General features: G+C 44.1%; 1 protein-coding gene across 11 annotated transcripts in view; it reads right to left on the bottom strand.

Moving 5' to 3' along the window:
• Nucleotides 1-17,887, bottom strand: part of agrn (agrin) — a 198,479-nt gene that overhangs the window by 18,252 nt on the left and 162,340 nt on the right. For 10 of the 11 annotated variants that reach the window (XM_029834076.1, XM_029834085.1, XM_029834079.1 and 7 more), the window contains 10 exons: nucleotides 17,060-17,488; nucleotides 14,915-15,040; nucleotides 11,603-11,730; nucleotides 10,021-10,135; nucleotides 8,923-9,042; nucleotides 8,391-8,801; nucleotides 6,582-6,774; nucleotides 4,703-4,918; nucleotides 3,513-3,742; nucleotides 2,059-2,193 (listed from right to left, as the gene is read on the bottom strand). In XM_029834076.1, the coding sequence (XP_029689936.1) occupies nucleotides 2,059-2,193; nucleotides 3,513-3,742; nucleotides 4,703-4,918; nucleotides 6,582-6,774; nucleotides 8,391-8,801; nucleotides 8,923-9,042; nucleotides 10,021-10,135; nucleotides 11,603-11,730; nucleotides 14,915-15,040; nucleotides 17,060-17,488 (2,103 nt within the window). The remainder of the gene's footprint in view (nucleotides 1-2,058; nucleotides 2,194-3,512; nucleotides 3,743-4,702; nucleotides 4,919-6,581; nucleotides 6,775-8,390; nucleotides 8,802-8,922; nucleotides 9,043-10,020; nucleotides 10,136-11,602; nucleotides 11,731-14,914; nucleotides 15,041-17,059; nucleotides 17,489-17,887) is intronic. The other variant, XM_029834084.1, reaches the window with a different exon arrangement.

Genomic DNA, 17,887 nt, shown 5'->3' with positions numbered 1-17,887 from the left:
AGCCCGCCACACTATAACACAAAAAAACCCCTTTGAGACATGTGGTGTTTAACTCCACAGCCGGGACCCATGAAATAATGCAGCCATTGTGTGTTGGCAGGCCATTTTATAAATTCATGTCATCACAATATAATAGGTCCATATCTGGATTCTGGCTGTGTGGAGAGATTAGGACAAGGCAGCGTGCCATCCCTCTAACAAGTGCTATGCCATTGAAAATGTTTAATTGTCATCTGGGGGTAAGTAATACGGGGCTGAGCGTAAAGAAATACCCTCATTTGGGAGGTTACAATAGCCCACATACACATATAACCCCCAAAATAAACAGATATAACTACAGTGTATTTTTGGCTATAAAAAAAAGCTTTTCTCGTAATTGGTTGGGATTAGCTGAGTCAAGTCGGGATGGGAAAGGCAGACAGAAACGAGAAAGCTAATTAACTGCTGTGAGGAAAACTACTAATGGGTAGGGAAGAAAAAAAAATCACACTCAAAAAAAGATTTGTGCTCTAAACTGTAATAGGCAGAAGAAAACTGGACTGGCTTAAAAACCCAGGATAGGCGGAATTATCTGATGTCATCCTTCCTTCAAAAATCCATTTGATCAAAAAACGCAAAAGAGCAAAGTCGCCCTACTTTTCTTCCCATTCCACTGGAGCGGCTTCTCCAAAATGACTTACCCAGACACAATATTCCACGGGCTCTGGCATCTCGTGCTGAGTTCAGCTCGGAGAAGATTCTATTTATATTGAAGGGGTTTTTACTAATTAGAACTTTGCTATAAAGTCCATCAAGATAGGAAGGAAGGAAAGGCAATAACAGAACGGTTAAAATCAGCAGCAGCAATCAAAGCTCCAGTTCCCACTGCCAATCAATTGGATCTTCAGCAGAAGGATGTTCAACGCAAACCCAACCCGCTGTTCCCTGAATTACCCCGGGAACCATTTTGAATGTAAAACACTGTTGAAACCCGAACCCGCCCCTCAAGGACAATCTGAGCTCAAGGGATCATGGTTTCATCATTAACCTGTAATGATATACAGTATGAGGGCTTAAGCACATAAAAATTAGGCATTTTCAATACTATCAGAACACCCTCGAGGAAAGTTCTTAATAGTGGATATTAGAACAAAAAATCCAAAGAACCCTCGCGGTGTTGAAATGGAATGGTAGCTCAACACATAAGCTTAATGCTGGGACTAATACACCTGGAGGCTGCTGCTGAGTGGGCTTTGAGCTGCCTGTCTTTCTAACTATTTTCAGTGTAGCCCTCGAAGGGTACGTCTGCCCGACTGCTTCCTTATCTGTAAACTCCTGTCTCGAGCTGACACTCTGGCTGACTGACGCTCCCATAAATCACCACGGGCAAGGGGGGACTGATGCGATTAGTCATCTCATTGATTCCTCGGGAAAAAAAAATAGCCTTTTGGAATGGGAGACAGTCTCGCTCAGGCGGCATTGATTTTGGTTCACCTCAATTTATTTTCATCAACTGCAAACTGGGATTTGGGGCTTGGAAGGAGGACACCCTTGTGTGTGAGTGTTTTTTTTTTCTTTTTTTTCTTTATAATTCCCAGGGTTGCGAGGGGGCATGTTTCTCATTTTTGGCAATGTTCACTCACTTCGGGTCTCGAAAAAAAAAAAAAAGAAGCCCAACATCTACAAAGCAAGGGAGGCAAAGGAGCACAGGCAACCTTCATGATAAAACACCGGCAAAAGTGCTAATGATGAACCTCAAAAGCTAAGTCGTGGCCCGGTTCAGAGCCGAGTGGCAACAACAGTGTTTGAACCTGACACCTGTGGGTGGAAGAGCAGAGGAACGCCGCTCCTCTGATGCTTACCCTGTAGAAACCGCAGCCATGGCGATGTGTTAAATGGCCGACGGGGCTAATCATCTTACCCCTGTTCTGCAAAACTCTCGTTGCCCTCCTTATCTTTCTGTCTTTGGGATTTTGATCACCCTTATGGCATTTTAACGGCATGCAAAAACACAAAAAAGCTGATATGATAACTTTTGAGAACAGGTGAGCAGGTGCCACCAGGATTAGACCCCATTACCTTTCTCGCAGTGTCTCCCTTCTCGTCCCATGGGGCACTCGCATTTGTAGCCTCCCTCGGGCAGCGCCTGACACTGGGAGGACGGATGGCACCTGTTGGGCTCGCATGGATCATGGACGTCGGCACAGGTTGGTCCTGGAGGCACAAACATTCACGCCAATAGTTAGAAGATTTTTTGCTCCTTTTTTCTTTGATTCCATCAAGAGGAATGCAGGGAACATTTCAGGGATTTTCCTCTGTGATAGAGGCTATTTTCAAATAGATTTGGAGATGTTAACGTCCAGATTAAGCAGCCGAGAGCCTCCCCGCCGCGTGGCCACATTTCTGGGCAGGTGCCGACAGTGGCAAAAGGCTCAGGACCGCCTGGTGGATGATGGTTTTGCCCTCGGCCACAGCCCATCAGAATTTACCCACCATTACTTTAGCTGTTGGAGCCTGTGGTGAGAGGGGAGCTTTAATGAATCCCATTCTTGCAGAGTACACAGGCCTCCCCCGGTTTTCCCTCACTTGCGCGTTTGGAAGACCGACTTTAATCCACCATCCATGCCGCAGTTCTCTTTTCACATGTCGTCCTCCTCTCCCATCTTTTTAGCTCTAACCAGCCTCATTTACCAGGCTGTCCTGACACGCGCTCCCTTTAACAGCTACAAATCTCACTTTGCATTTGTTCTCCCTCTTTTTGTGAGCTTTTACGCCCCAAAGACAGGATGAACAGCAAATTCAGTCCCTCCCAAAATTCGCAGACCTATTTTGTGAATGCGTGGCGGCTGGAAATCCTTAATTTTTGCTGTAGCCTTTCATGCTGGTGTTTGTTTTGCTGAGATTTGTCAGAATAGCAAAAATATCTAAACCCCATCAATGAAAATCAGTAAAACGTGGACGAAAACATGTTTACAGCTGTGGCTCCTGTTTATCTCGTGACCTACATTCACTTTACGTAAAGTTGGGTTTTGACAGATGTATCTTTGCTGCAGCAAAGCAAACCATCTTCCATGAAAGGGATTTTGCAACTTTTTGATGCATCGTGTAAGTGTTAAAAGTAAACTCTGACAATTATCTTCATTCTGGAGCGGAACTTCATGTAACAGCCAGCACTTACAACCAGCGGCAGGCACACTTGACAGGAGCCTGGCAGCGCTGCTTGTTAGTCGGTGCTGGACAGAAACAGGGAAAGGATGTGGAAGAAGTAACGGGCCACAAGGTCATCCCTTGAACTGAATGTTTTCATGTTGTTTTGTCGACATTTGATCTGCCATGGCAATGACGCTGGGGTTTAAAAAAAAGACCTCCTGGGTGGAGTTGCGCCATCAATAGGCTGTGAAGCTTTTGCAGGATCTCTGGGTAACTCGTGATGACAGTGAATCCCTTTAAATATCCACAATTGGAAATCTCAGCATTTTACTTGAGACGCAGCCGAACGGCAATACCGGCGGTCTGGCTTTCTCCCATCTTACCCCAGAATCCTTTGCTGCACTTGCAGTGGAACATCTCTGCCTCCTTGACTTGGCATGCCGCGCCGTTCTTGCAGGGATTTGGCTGGCAGGGGTTGTTCCCACATTCACCTACACCACTGCCATACAAACTGTCGCCGCCGTTCTCCTGCAGGTTGAGCACACGGTTGTTGACATCTAGCATGCGGATACAGCCCACCAGGCCTGTGGCCACAGCTGTCTGCTCTCTTGCGCTGGAAAAAAAGAAAGAAAAATATGATTGCAACCAATCCGTCATTCGCTCCCTCAAATGTGGATGGCATCTTTAATGCCTGGAGAGAATCAAGACTAACTAACATTAGTGACCTTTATGTAAACTTTTTTATGCTTAGAGCTGCTTCGGGAAAAGTATGACCTACCCTGGGCTCACTGTTTTAGATACTTTCAAATCAGAGGATATGTATAATGGATTTGGAAATGCAGCTTCTGATAAACTGTATGGGTGACTAAAGCTGCGCATAGCTTCAGACCACGTAATTTCCCTCTTGCATGACAAACTGCAAGGTCTTTGTCACCCTAGCATGACTAGGATTAAATCTGAATGGGAGAGGGAATTTGGACTACAAATACCCAGTAACACCTGGGACTCCAGCTTAGAGCATGTCAATACTTGCTCTTTGAACACTAGACATGGTGTAATCCAAATCCAAGTTTTACACAGAAACCCCCTAAAATATTTTTCTTTACGCCATGCATATGAGTTCAGCGAAGCCCATCTGCTGCACAGCTCAGCCATGTGCGCTAAATAGTGAGACTTCTGGGTTAATATTTTCAATTGAAATCTGAGAACGGGTTATTGGTCTTATTATGAATATTTCATTTCATACTGCCCGCAGCTTGACCTCTCTTTTAAAAATCATTAAAAAACATTTGAAACAAAAACAAAAAAGAGGGGAAAAAATTGTGCAACCGCAGTGTGGATGCAATATTTTTAGACAAACTATATCGAGTAGTGATATTTGCTCCTCAAAGATACCGGTGTTATAACAATAGTATTATAATGTGAATACGTTGTTGTTTCTCCTAAATAGCTCAAAACAGTAGAGGGCTCAGATGTATTCCAGACAAAATTTTGGCATGAATTACTGAAGACTGAGGCAAATTTGGTGTTACGCAACAGCCTCATCACACTCAACACAAAGAAAAGGTCTTACACATCCTTCATTTCAGGGGGCACTCCGCCGATAAAGAGGTTTGTGTCAAGGTTGAGGCCATCTGTGCCGCGTGGACTCTCGCCCTCCACGTGCGGCTCGTTGTCCACACTGAGCACCGCACTGCGTCTGTTGCGAGTCACCACCAGCTGATGCCAGCGGCCCTGATCGACTTGGACTTTGCTGACCAGTGTACCTGTTCCTGATCCTGTGTTGAACCTGTTGAGAGGAACACAAAGGGAGCCATTTAATCCACTTCAAACACTGAGGCATTGCTTTTTTTTTTTTACATATTCTTTAAATAAGCAAAGTCTAGGACAGATGCCCAGTTAGAATCCCTAACTGTGTCACACCAGCATGGCTCACTGCAATATCTTCTATTTAATCCGGTGAGGCTTTGGTGTGTGTACCACAGGAGAGAATAGTAGTGTGTGTGCACCCACATATCTGGTGGTATTAGCGAAAAACCTGAGAATAATTATGCACCGCAAATAATTAGCTCATCTCCTCACATCTTGGATTTGCAGAACTGTGGGAGGTAATCTCACTACTTTATTTCTGCCAGTGAGGCAGAGCTCCTTTTTAAAACACAAGTGACTAATGATCTCTTTTCATTTGCCATTGATTTGGTTCTGAATAGAGCAAAATCAAACCTGGCCAGGTTGAGCAAAACTGAAAGGGCTCCTGGGGAGCGATCCAAGATCCAATAGATGGCGAAAAATGTTAAAGGATGGTGCTTGAAATAACGGCACCAAAATGCATCTCGTTAGCGGATTCACATCTCCTCTGAAAAGAGCGCTTTTAACCATCCATAATGATTTTTCTTTTCCTGGGGTTCATTTCCACAAGGGAAGGGAGGAATGCTTGCTTCTGTAGGTGTCAGCAGGCTGGCTAAAGCTTTTAGTTGCTGTCGAACATGGGAATCCGAAAGGAAAACAAGTCTTCTGATTTAGATGCTAAAGGGCTATTACATTATTTTAACCAGGCATGAAGAAAAAAAAAAGAAGAAAGAAAAGAGCTTACCTTTGAGCCTACACACTCAAACACAGAGCACACATCACAAAACGAGAACACGGACACGGATGGTGTGGGCGTTTGTCAGGCATACGGGATGAGACTCAATGTCTTTGAGCTTGGATTTACATTAACATCTACAGGATAGTTCCTATCACTGATTTTTTTCTTTCAGTGACACGTTTGCTTCTGACTAGAAGGCGAAATCCTAACTGGAACAAGGCAGTTCTAAAAAAGGAACTTTTAAATCACCTATTTTATGAGTTTTCCTCAACGCCCAATGATCTCCTCAACGTTAGAGTGTCTGATTGTTAGAAACACTGAATGTAATTTACTCAAGTGCATTAATTATCGACCTCAGTGCTCGGCTATATTATTGCACTGAATTAGTATTACTTGTACACAATTAAATGGTCATTAAGAGCATAAAACACTCCTCTACTTGTAGCTACTCAATCAAGTGCCTAATCAAGTCATTTAAAAGTAGGGTAAGATCTATTTACAGGGAAAGTACCGCTGTAAATTACTGATGACAACAATCAAACTGCTAGATTTGGACCTCCTGCACACATTTCTGCCCATATGTCCCCACCATCTGCAAACATGGTCATGTGAACAGCTTATTTGTAAGTTTGAACACACTTTCGTAAGCGTGCCTTCACAGCCGTAACCTGCAAAGCTGTCAAACAGCTTCTGGGTCTTAATCTACTTTCTGGCCGTGATGTTTGCAACATGTTTGCCATTTTTCTGCTGTATCTGTGTCATTATTTGTAGGTTTTCTTTTTTATTCGCGTCACTCTCTTCTGTCATTGGAGGAAAAGGCAGCGGCTGTAGCAACGCAGACCAGCGTGATTCTCAGGACACTCACCTGAGCTCCACCCTGCTGTTGACCAGAGCCAGAGAGATGAAGTCCTTCTTGCCATTCTGGCCATTGTAGAGAAGAATGCCAGTCATCTCAGATGCTCTGAACTCCATGGCGATGCGGACGGTATGGTAGGCGCTCATGGTTTGGAAAGCCAGGTAGGACTGACCTCCGAATGATGGGAAGAAGTACTTGATCACTATGGAGGAACAAAACACGTACTTATCACTGCGGGTTGGGGAGAAAGTAGGAGAGCGATGTTAATGACGGAAACAGTGTGGAGTTTCGTAGGAGCCAGGAGGTCACAGGGCTCACAGATGAGTTTATACCCAGAGAGGAAAACTTTTGACTTTTCTGCCACTCGGCAATTATGATCACCATCAATCCCTCTGAGTCGAATGGCAGCTGATGAGCTGTCTAATTTCTAATGACTTGATTGATCCAGAGGAGGTGAACAGCGTGTTACCGTGCATGATTTAATTAAACCACTCTAACTCAAAGACACACACTGATTTTCACCAGCTAATCCTCATCATAACGATTATCGCCAATTATCTTCTATCTTAAGATTCAGCTGCATGAGGTTGCCTCCTCTGCCGCCCCCCCCCCCCCCAAAAAAACAAGGGTTGAAGCCAAAGGGAAATGCTTCTAATGAAGTTCTCCTGTACTTTCTCTGAGTCACTGATTGGAGCACGTGTTGCCATTTGCTCTGTAACTGGCGTTGACTGAATCAGCCCAGATGAGTTTGAAGTGCCCTTTCTTGTGTTCTGATTCAGTAACACCTCTGTATTTGAGGTTTTCCTGAAAATGCAGCATGAAGCCGACACTCACTGCTGCGTTCTGAGATCCTATTTTGCCCATATCCATCATTTACTAACCCAATGAAATTGCGTCTGTGACCATTTTCCCAGCCCGAAAAAAGCATCATGCAGTGTTATCGACATCACAGAGGAAAAAAAGAGAAATCTGCACCATCTTGCAGCAAAGCAGCTGTACTTAGTGCAATATTTGAGATTTAGGTTATATTGTTACGTCAAAAAGTGTTGCTGTAGCTGCACAACTGATGCAAAAGAGGAGCTCACTCAGTAAACAACTGACAATTATTACATCTTTTTAAAAATGAAAATAACTACACACAGGTCTATAGGAACTTGTCCACAGCGTACCCTCCCTCTCGCTGGGATAGGTCCAGTGAGAGGTCAAAAATGGTCAAAGATGGATGGATGGATGGAAGTATATATGAAAGGTGCTCTGCTGCCATGTTAATGGAGATCTTTATTGACATGAGTACTGAACGCTCCATCTGGTATCATCTGGCTTCATCATTAACTTGGTTAGAAATTCACTTCCAAAGCTAAAATGAGTTTGAGCATAAATGTGTTTATTTTGTTAATATTTCAAATTTGTATGTATGTATTTAGTAAGGCAGAAAGCTCCAGAATGACTATGCCCCCCTATGAATGCCACTGCAACAAAACAAGTAATTAACTCAAAACTATATTGGAGGTTTTAATTAGAATGCTCATTAAAAACTATACAGTTTGAATATATCTTAAATGTAGCATAAGTGATGGAGCTGTTAAGACCTGTTTGAGGCAGTAAAGTGTGTCATGCAAGACGTTAGTAGGAAAATCAATCTTGAATCCTTCAGTCACGGCAGTCTTTGAAACTGATCTCTGCCAAATGACCAAATGTGAGGGAAAGTCTCTGCGATGAGTTTTAAATTGGCTTCGAAAACTTTCATGTTTCTACTCTAAGATTACGTCGAGCTCCAGGAGCAGAAGATGAAAGAGAACATGAACACAGCCGGCTCACCCTTTTCACACACGGCACCTCCTCGCCCAGCTGGACACTTGCAGCTGAACTCTCCACCTTGGTGCTCGCAGGTTCCGCCGTGGAGGCAGGGATGAGAGCTGCAGGGATTCCGCGCCCTGTGGTTAGGCTGGGTGCTGGCGCGGGACACGGTGCTGGTCGCAGGGAGCGTGTTGGTGGTGACGGTCACCATGGTCGAGGTGGTGGTGAGAGGCGTGGTGTTCGGGGCCGAGGTCGTAGTTTTCCGCCTGCTGTTGAAAGGCCGGCGTGTGGTGCCTGGCGGGCGGCGGGTGATGAAGGGGGAGGTTGTCTGAGGTCGCACATAAGTGGCTGTGGTGGTGGTGGTGGGAGCCGCCGTCGTGACTGAGGCTGTGGTGGTGGTAGTTGTGGTGAACACGGGGAATGAAGGGACATCTGGTGATGATGGGAAAGAGACAGACAGTCTGCAGTTTCTCTGTGAAAATCAACGAATGAATTGCTGAACGTTTGATTGCATTAATCCCGGCGCACTCCTGCCAAGTCCGCAACGAATTACCATAATTGGTGAAGCGAATGTTCTCAACTTCCGGCTTCTTCACGGCAATGCTGGTATCTTTGGAGGCCTTCATCTGTTTCAGCAGGGCTCCTTCGATATCTTCCACTGTGTATCTGGTATCTACAACACACACGCGTGACAAATAGGAGGCCTCTGAGGGACAATCCAAAAGCAAACAGAGGGCGTCTAAAGTACTACAATGGATCCATCAGAAAGCATTATGTATGACAGGTGCAGGGTCTCCAGGGGGCACTTGTCCTCCACCTGCTGCTCGTCCGAATCACCCTCATAATATTTGTCACAGATGTTTGCTTTACTGGCCATGGTGGGACACAGCTTAATGGCGGCCATCTCCCCGTGTGAAGGGTATGAAGGACGCTTATCATTAGTCATAAAAAGAGGAATGTTCTCTCTTAAAAACTGGAAGTCCAATTGGTTTCAAAGAGCTTATTTTGGCTTTGTCAGGAATTTGTCTTAGCAATATATCCTTATATTTTTTATTACTCATTTATGGCCAACAGATTTTGTGGCTCAGCAACTACTGATGGCAAAGAAAAAAATGACACTTCTGATTTTAATACAGTTTAATCAGTGTCGTAATTAATTTGTTTAAAGCGGTCATTTTAGATATTTTTATCCATCGACCCCATATTATTATTGTCCATATCAATGCCAATGAAAACAGCCAATAATTTAGTATTGTTACTGAATATGTGCATATGTGCAATGTGCATTTAAAGAGCTGTACTGTTTTGTGATTATGATGTTTATGATTATTTTATTAAGGCTTGAATCCCTGCGAAGGTAAACAAACATTTATCACTGATGAAGCACTAAGAATTTTTGTACACCAGTGTTCAATAATTCAGGCCATATAGTGTAGTGTTGTGGTGCATTCACTCTGAAATAATTACGCAATAAATTAAATAATGCAAGTAAACCACTGTGTTTGCCCAATTAATTTTAATTAACTGTGGGCTAAATACAATATTATTTCACAATGGAATAAACATGTACAAATATCACGTAAATCATCCGCATGAGGAATGAATTATAAAGAAGGACCAGCTTAAAAGTGCTCTGTTCAGAGAGTCCTACCTGGTTTGAAGTGGGCCTCAACGACGGCCAGGATAGAGTTGCTGGGTGCCAGGTTACGGACACGAACGCTCATGAAGTCATTGCGCACCTCCGACTTCCTGAACAAGTCGTTCAGCTGGTGAGAAAAGCGAGATGGAGAGATAATTGAGGGATAGCAGAAAGACACTGATGGCACAGTTCCACCCTATCGGAATCATTGAGTCCAGGTGGGAGGTGGGAATCTATAAGACTATAAGACTGTTGTTTTTGACAGTACTGCAGAAAAAAATTATTTAGCTGTGGCATTGGCATTAATTATACAAACACAGATTCAGGAGGAGCTGAGCTAAATGCTGTTAGGATTTGTAGGCTTGGAAAATATGATGCCTTTTGTTCTTTCCTGTTGAAATAATGTGGTGAGGAAAAATGTGCTGTTGGTTGATACACTGGCCAGTATATACAGCACGCTATTGTAGGCTTGCTTAAAAATCTCTTTCTTTGTATGCGTGTGTGTGTTTGTGCTTGTGTGTGTATCTGCTGGAAGATGAAGAGGCGATGGCTGCTGGCTGTTGTCAAGTGGCACTGTAGGTTTCAGGGATACTCAAGCAAAAAGCATTAGGAGACAAACACAAACACACACAGATGCATGCATGCATCACATTAACGCACAAACACGCACACAGACACACACACATGTTGTGATGAAGTAGTAGATTAGGTCCCAGTGGATACTAGTGACACCATTTCAACAGCTGGTAGATCTGTACTGTTTATAGCATAGCACACGCACACACGCACACACACACACACACACGCACATACGCATGCACGCCTCCCATCTCCCATTTCATCAGAGGAGAGGGGGCCTGGCTCCACAACAGAGATATTTGTTCAAAGGTCTGAGCTCAACTGAGAAAACAGTGGAGAAAGTTAAATAGAGCACAGCATCCTGGCCAAACTGTGATTAGAGCACAGTACTCTGTTGATGAGGACCTTGGCTTTAAAACGCCAACTGGCACCACGGCCACCCAAACTTTTGCAACTTCATCCGAAATAAAAAGTGGGTTTATCGAAGACGTGCCTTTGCATTTTGAAGACACGTAAAGCGTGTTTCCTTACTCACACATTCATCTGAAGCAACATCTAAAACAATATTCAGCTATCTTATTTTATTCTGTGTCTTCAGCGGTATAATTCTCCACTGTGGTCACCTGATGTAGCAGCTGACCAACAACCCTCCTTCATTATAAATAAAGCACCAATCGGGCCTGTTGATGTGATGAGTTGTATTTGCCTGAAAAGTGTAGCATGTCTGTAAACATACAAATTAGTTTTGGAAAGCCTAAAAAATAACTTTAACACAATATAGCGAGCACCCTAGGTCAGACGTTTCTGAAACGTGTTTGTGCTCAGCTCTCATAAGAATCAAACATAGTTCTTTAATAAACAGTTCACTTTCCCATCATGTTGGTGACATTGTCATTTTCCCTTTTGCTCCTCACTGCCACCTACTGCTTTGGAGTGTTGAAATTTCATAAAAAAGTGTATTACTCCTGAACTAGGATGCTAAAATTTGCTGATGGCTCGCTCCTGTGGAACTTACAGCATTCTCGATGCTACGAGCGGTCTCTCCAAACAGCTCTGACTTGGGATCCTCCATCTCGGGAGTGTAGAAAATCTCCTGGCCCTCCACCTGGTCCAGATGCAGGAACCCGCTGAACCGTATGGTAGCTGGGAGGAGAGAAATATGAAGACGTGATCGTGACAGAACATAGTTCAGAGCGCGTGCTATTATTCAGTGCCCGTCGCCTTCACGCAGTCCTCGTGTCAAGGATGTGTCAGGATTGGGTTAGTGATGGATTGTGTGTATATGTGCATTTGACAAGAGGAGTTTAGTGAGCTTGTTGCTGATTACATGGGGGTGGTGTTGTTTTTAATAGTTTTCCAGTGCAGGCAGGGCACAGTGACAGTGGAGGTGGTGGCGAAGGAGATGGGGGAGAAATGAATTAAGGAAAGGAGAGAGAACAAGGGAAAATGGGCCAGTTTTACCAGACCGAGACTCGTCCCAAAAGCTGGCTGAGGCATGGGGGGCTGGTTAAAAAGACAACAAGTTAGACAGGAAAAAACATTGGGGAAAAAAACAACACACAGACAACAGAGAAAATAGCCCACGGGCACCCTCAGATGAGCCTTCCCCAGCAAAGAGAAAGTCTCCCTGCCTGACCTTGAGGGCTACATTGTCCGACATTTATCAGACCTCTCTATAGTTTCTATACAGTGCGGCCAGACAGGAGGGAGCCTGAAATAAATAAGAAAATGGAAGACATTTATGTGAGTGAGGAACAAGAAGAGCACGGGAAGCGCTGATGCAGGGGCGCCACGCTGCTAATAATCAACAGAACAAATTGTTGAAATCAATCACGGCTGTTCCTGCCTGAGCAAGGAAACACTTGTATGATTATTGTGAATGATGGCCCTAATTGCCCCTTTAATGCCAGCGGAGCTGTGACTGACACAGCCTGGTTTAAACTGGCCAACACAGGTCTACTGTCCATCTCTTTACTTCAAGGCGGCACAGGCTGACTTAAATTTGATGGCGGTTATAAAAGGGAGACAAACGGGCGATAAAGATGAAGGGGATGGGAAGAAAACGATCTGACTTTTATTCTACACAAAGAAGGCAAAGATCAGTGGGTGATTTTCCAGTCTACTGCCAGCACGGACGCAAGACAGAAAGAAAGCGAAGTTAAAGGGAGGGACGGGGGCATTATCAGATTTGAGTGTGTGTTAAATTGAAGGGATTTAAGGGGCTGCAGCTGACATATGGAAGACTCTACAGTACCTGGAGTTTAAGGCGCCATTGACTTTAAAATGAGCGACTGGTGGTCATTAAATTTGTCATAGCAAAGGTATTTCCCTGTTTAGCAGGAAGAACACCTTCAATATAACATATCATGATCCACTGTTGCCTCTTTTGAAAAGGACAAACACCAGGGGGGATCAATAATTAGACCTTATGGACGGAATGCATTCATAGAGTAACTTGCTTCGTGTATTCATTTGTTTTGAAACTCCGATTACCTCGGAAACTGTTAAAGCCATTTGAAAATGGAGAAATGTCTCCCACCTCCACTGACACAGTGATAAGTAGGCAATTACCTCGTTTTAAAGCCTTGTCACGTTCAGAATTTGTAACGACAACAACTCATAGATCTTCTCACGCCTCTTTACCATTTGATGTTTCGAAAAAGAGAGAAAAAACCCACGAGCTTCGAAAGTGCAATTACCCCTTTCCCTTTGGCCGCGGCCACAAGCGCACTGATAATTGGACGGTGGGACATGACAACAGGCGGCAGATGATCTAGTATGAGGGGACGTGTCATTCCACATGTAATGAGTGGAGGATTGGCTAAGCCCACCCCCTTGTAGAAAAAAACATCAAGGGAATCGATTAGTCTGTCTGTCTGTCTGTCTGTCTGTCTGTCTGTCTGTCTGTCTGTCTGTCTGTCTGTCTGTCTGTCTGTCTGTCTGTCTATCTATCTATCTATCTATCTATCTATCTATCTATCTATCTATCTATACTTTACTGAAAGACTTCCAGACCACCTCACACCTCACAGGTTCAGTGCTCTGGATTAATTTGGGGTCCTTGGCTCGTTAAAGTCATGATCTGCAGCTTCCATAGGAGCTGGTAAGACTTCCTCTTTTCACTATAAATCAGACCAACACTGCTGGGACAAATAAAGAGTGAATTCCAACTGATGGATGAAGATTTGAGATACAGCAGCAATGGGGAGAAAGGATCCTTTTATCTTTATGAGCCAAGCCTGGCAGATGGGACTGATTGGTACAGCAGAACTTATCGGCCTTCGGTAGCCTCCCGACTTTTGCCGTGAAGCCTCCAGAGAGAAATGAAGTGATGCAGGACTGGAGTGAGATTGACTAAGTTACAGGCAAGAGAGGAGTGAGATATAAGTCAAGGGGGAGATACTGCTCAGTATTGCTGATGGATAGAGAGAAGCAAATGCCTGTGCGTGAGGAGAGGTGAACAGAATGTGAGGTGTGAGATAGCAAAGAGGGCAGGGTAAGAAAAAAAAAACAAGAATAGACGCTGATTATTATTGATGGTAGAATTCAAAGCGCAGAGAGTTTAAAATATACTGGCAATCACACTGCTCAGAATTATAGAGGAAAAGTGAAGAAAACCCTCATCAGTAGGAATTCAGCTCAGATAATGCTAACTGATTTAATTTTTGTGTATAAATATGCATATGCAGCACATATGTATTATATTTTTAATATATTTTCTTGTCGAATTTCCTGCCAATAGAATCGTTTACATATGGCACTGATGATTCATGGGAAGACTAAAGAAAACAGCACCTGGGTTGTTTAGAGCCGAGGAAAGGGAAAAAAAAGGTTATGAATTAAGAGAGAGAAAACAGACAGAATAAATGGTAAAACATCTGTGAAATTACATGGTTAGAAACAGGTCACAAGATGAGTAAGGGCATGTAATAACTTATAAATCCATAAAAATACAATAGACCAATGGATTTAAATGTACAGCACTAAAAATAATGGTACAAAATGCATAAAAGTGTAAATAAGTTGGAGAAGGCTTGATATACTGGTTCATGGGGACAGCTAAGTTAGCTCTGCAGCTAGCATTCCCCCTGTGGAGATAGATTTAATTCCTTATGAATGTTAATAGGAACACTAAATGAGTTAAAACTGCAGCAATTCCATTCACACATGGTAAAAAATTTAATGAACGCATAAAAAACTCCCGTAAAACTGTTCTTCCTTTTGAAATGTAACCGTACAGACAGTATCACTTGCTGCACGCTGACAAATATGCACAGAAGGTAACGCAGCTCAGGTGATAAAACTTTGAAAGCATCTTTTGACTTACAAGGACAGTTGGTGCCCTCAGGATTGCTGGCTGCTGTCTTGCCATCGGGGCAGCAGCCAAACTCCTTGTTGTCACAGGAGGCTCTCTCCTCGGCAGTTGGCAAAGTGGTGCTTAAAACTGTGAAACCTAGGGGCAATACACAGTGGGTGAAAATATTTTGATGAAAGGTCAAAACACATCATAAATTCCGCCGCGAGATTCAGAATAGAGCTATGGATCTTCCAGATTGTGGGGTTAGGCAGCAGTTCACAGATCGAATATGAAATGTTTTGCTTTCTCCAAACTTTTTTCCTTTTTTTTTTTTTACTGTTTTAAAGCATCTTTAGCTTGCTGACCTGTTTTTTTCTAGACGTGTAGCACGCCGAGCACTTTAAATGATGACGGAACGCGATAAGCGCGCTGTGCTGATTAGCTGACTGCTCCCTTCAAGGCTCCCCACACGGTAGAAAACCCATCAACACTTGTGTTAGCCTTGCGGTCACTGTGTATCTGGCTATCTCGAAACAATAAAAAGACTTAAAAGTGGCCGGGCTTTTGTTTCAGTGACGGATGAGACTGTTCGAACACTGTTCTCTCTAACGATGGTGTTGCGGAATGTGGGTGTCTCGGTTTAAGCAGCGCAGTTTATGACCACACAGAGATTAGAAATAATCGAGGAGGCAAACAGCCTGCAGCTACACAACTCGTAAAGATATCAGAGGCAAGGAATGACTAGCTCAACGACGGTCAAAGGAGGGGGAGGGGTTTATAGGGCATCGGTTGGCATGTGGTCTGCAGATTTACAGATGCTGAGGAGGAGAGGGCCAATAGGAGAAAGAGGAGAGTGCATAGCGGCAAGAGGACCCCGCATGACTCCAGTGGGAGCCATAAAAACTGTCAAATAAACACACAGGATTCAGCAGTCCAGACAACACCTCCAGACACACACCTCTCACCTACTCCCACTAAGTTACTGGGATGGTAGACAAAGTCTATGACAGTAGGAAACTGCCTTTATTTAATCACTTTTTATCTAATCTGTCCTGGCATATCACATCATGATTGAGTACACTTTTTCCACTTTTAAATCAAAAAGGCTAGAAAAAGTCTTATGTTGTTATGTGGTCGGATGCGCCAAATCCAGAGGTGTTCCGGCAAGTTTTGTCGAAGCCCAGCTACCCAGCTAAACCTAACCCTAATATAACCAACCTTGAAACCTTGAAGTTTTGAGGACCAGCCAAGATGTCCACACCACCCAAAAATGTTCATTCGTTACTAGTAGAATGAGTATTTTGGTAGTCAATATGAAGGATGTAGAAGAACACACATACACACAGACCATCCTTCACACCGTGTATACCTTCAGTAATTAAAACACACAGCCAAGCATGGCGATCATACTGAGACGGACTAGCGTACATGCACTGCACTCTGATCGGGCTTTGACAGCAAGATAAATCTAAGATGCTGGGAAACATCGGGAGGAGGCTGAGCTAAGGAAGCAGGACCACGTTGTTACAGCGGCTCTATACCATTCAGCAAAAAGCTGTCAGGAGAGGTGAACGTCCGGATGACAAACAACAACAGAAAAAGCACATCTGATTGCAAAGTCTCAGTCATATCTTGTAATACAGGCCCAGTAACCACAGCGTCCTATTACAGTCAGGAGAGCATATCGAGGAAGACTCGAGACTATCCATGCGGTTCCCCGCACCCATCCACCCAGGGTACACACACACGTCGAACACCCAGGCCCACCAGCCTGTCAAGGTGCAGAGATCTCCAGATGCAGTTTCATCCAGCCTGGTGAGAGTATTATACAGAGCCTGAGTTTGTTTTGCTAGTTGTTGAGAACAAGTACGCTTGTAGAACGAAAGAACACGGGTGATGTAGCAACAGTGAACCATGAAAATACAATCCCTTCTCTCTGAAAATGAGATATGCACTACAGCCTGTGAAAAGGACACTAACAGTATTACATATATCTCCCTCCCCAGCCTGCCTGGCTTTGGTGTAGATCTTCAGGATATTTGCATATAATGCAAAAAGTTTAACTCTTAACAGATGATGGTATGAATGTGACATGGTGTCCATTCAGAAAATATAGCCAACCTTAATGCTTCTTCCAAGCATTGTGGGAAATGAAGTGAAAAAGCATGGATTTACCAGATGCATCATCTGCCCCACTGGCTTCTAAGGGCAGGCCACTACCAGCGTCATCTTCCAGTTCCTCTTCCTCTTCAGTCACATCATCCCCACTGGGTTCGCCGCTGCCAGATTCCTCGAAGGACTCCAAAGCCGGGGAGGGGGCGGGGCTGCTGTGAGAAGGAGAAGCTGTGGTGGCCTGCGGCTCAGGCTGCATGTGGATGGAGTGGCGGAGGTTTGAATTCACACGGTTGTGGGTGAAGGTGGAAACGGGGGTGGCGATCGGAGGCCGCTCTGTAGGTTCCGTCTCTTCGGTCCTCGGAGGTGGAAGGGCCTCCACCATGTTAGGGTGGAATGGGGCGGTGGTGGTGATGGTGGTGGCGGCTGCTGAGCTGGGAGTGGTGGCGGGTAGGTTGAATGTGGGTCGGTCTGCCGGCTCGGTGATGGACTCTGGTGGAGGGAAGGGGAGGAAGCAAGGAATGGATGAATGACAATGTCATGTCAGCAAAGATGAAATGTTGCTTTAAGCTGTTACTGTTGTTTCGCTGTTACTGGTTTAACTGTTGCAAGCCAGTAAAGAGTCTGATGCAATCTTAAAATACTACCATGCTACTACTGTCTTTTTTATCCTACACTTCTCTGTGACACAGCTGACCGTCTGCCTTGATGCCTCCATGAAACATTAATGGAAGGGTGGCGTTCGTCGGACAAAATGTTAACTTTGATTCAATGGATGAGTAAACGCAATTATAATAATATCTTTAGCATTCCAAACTGTTAAGAATATATAAATATCTTTGATTCAATGCCCTGGCAATGTGACAAAGCCCTCTCAAATCTTGGGATGGA

Source organism: Takifugu rubripes, chromosome 3, assembly GCF_901000725.2.
Source record: "Takifugu rubripes chromosome 3, fTakRub1.2, whole genome shotgun sequence".
NCBI lineage: Eukaryota > Metazoa > Chordata > Actinopteri > Tetraodontiformes > Tetraodontidae > Takifugu > Takifugu rubripes.
Note: the sequence above shows the minus strand (reverse complement) of the source record. Positions and strands in the feature narration are given on the sequence as shown.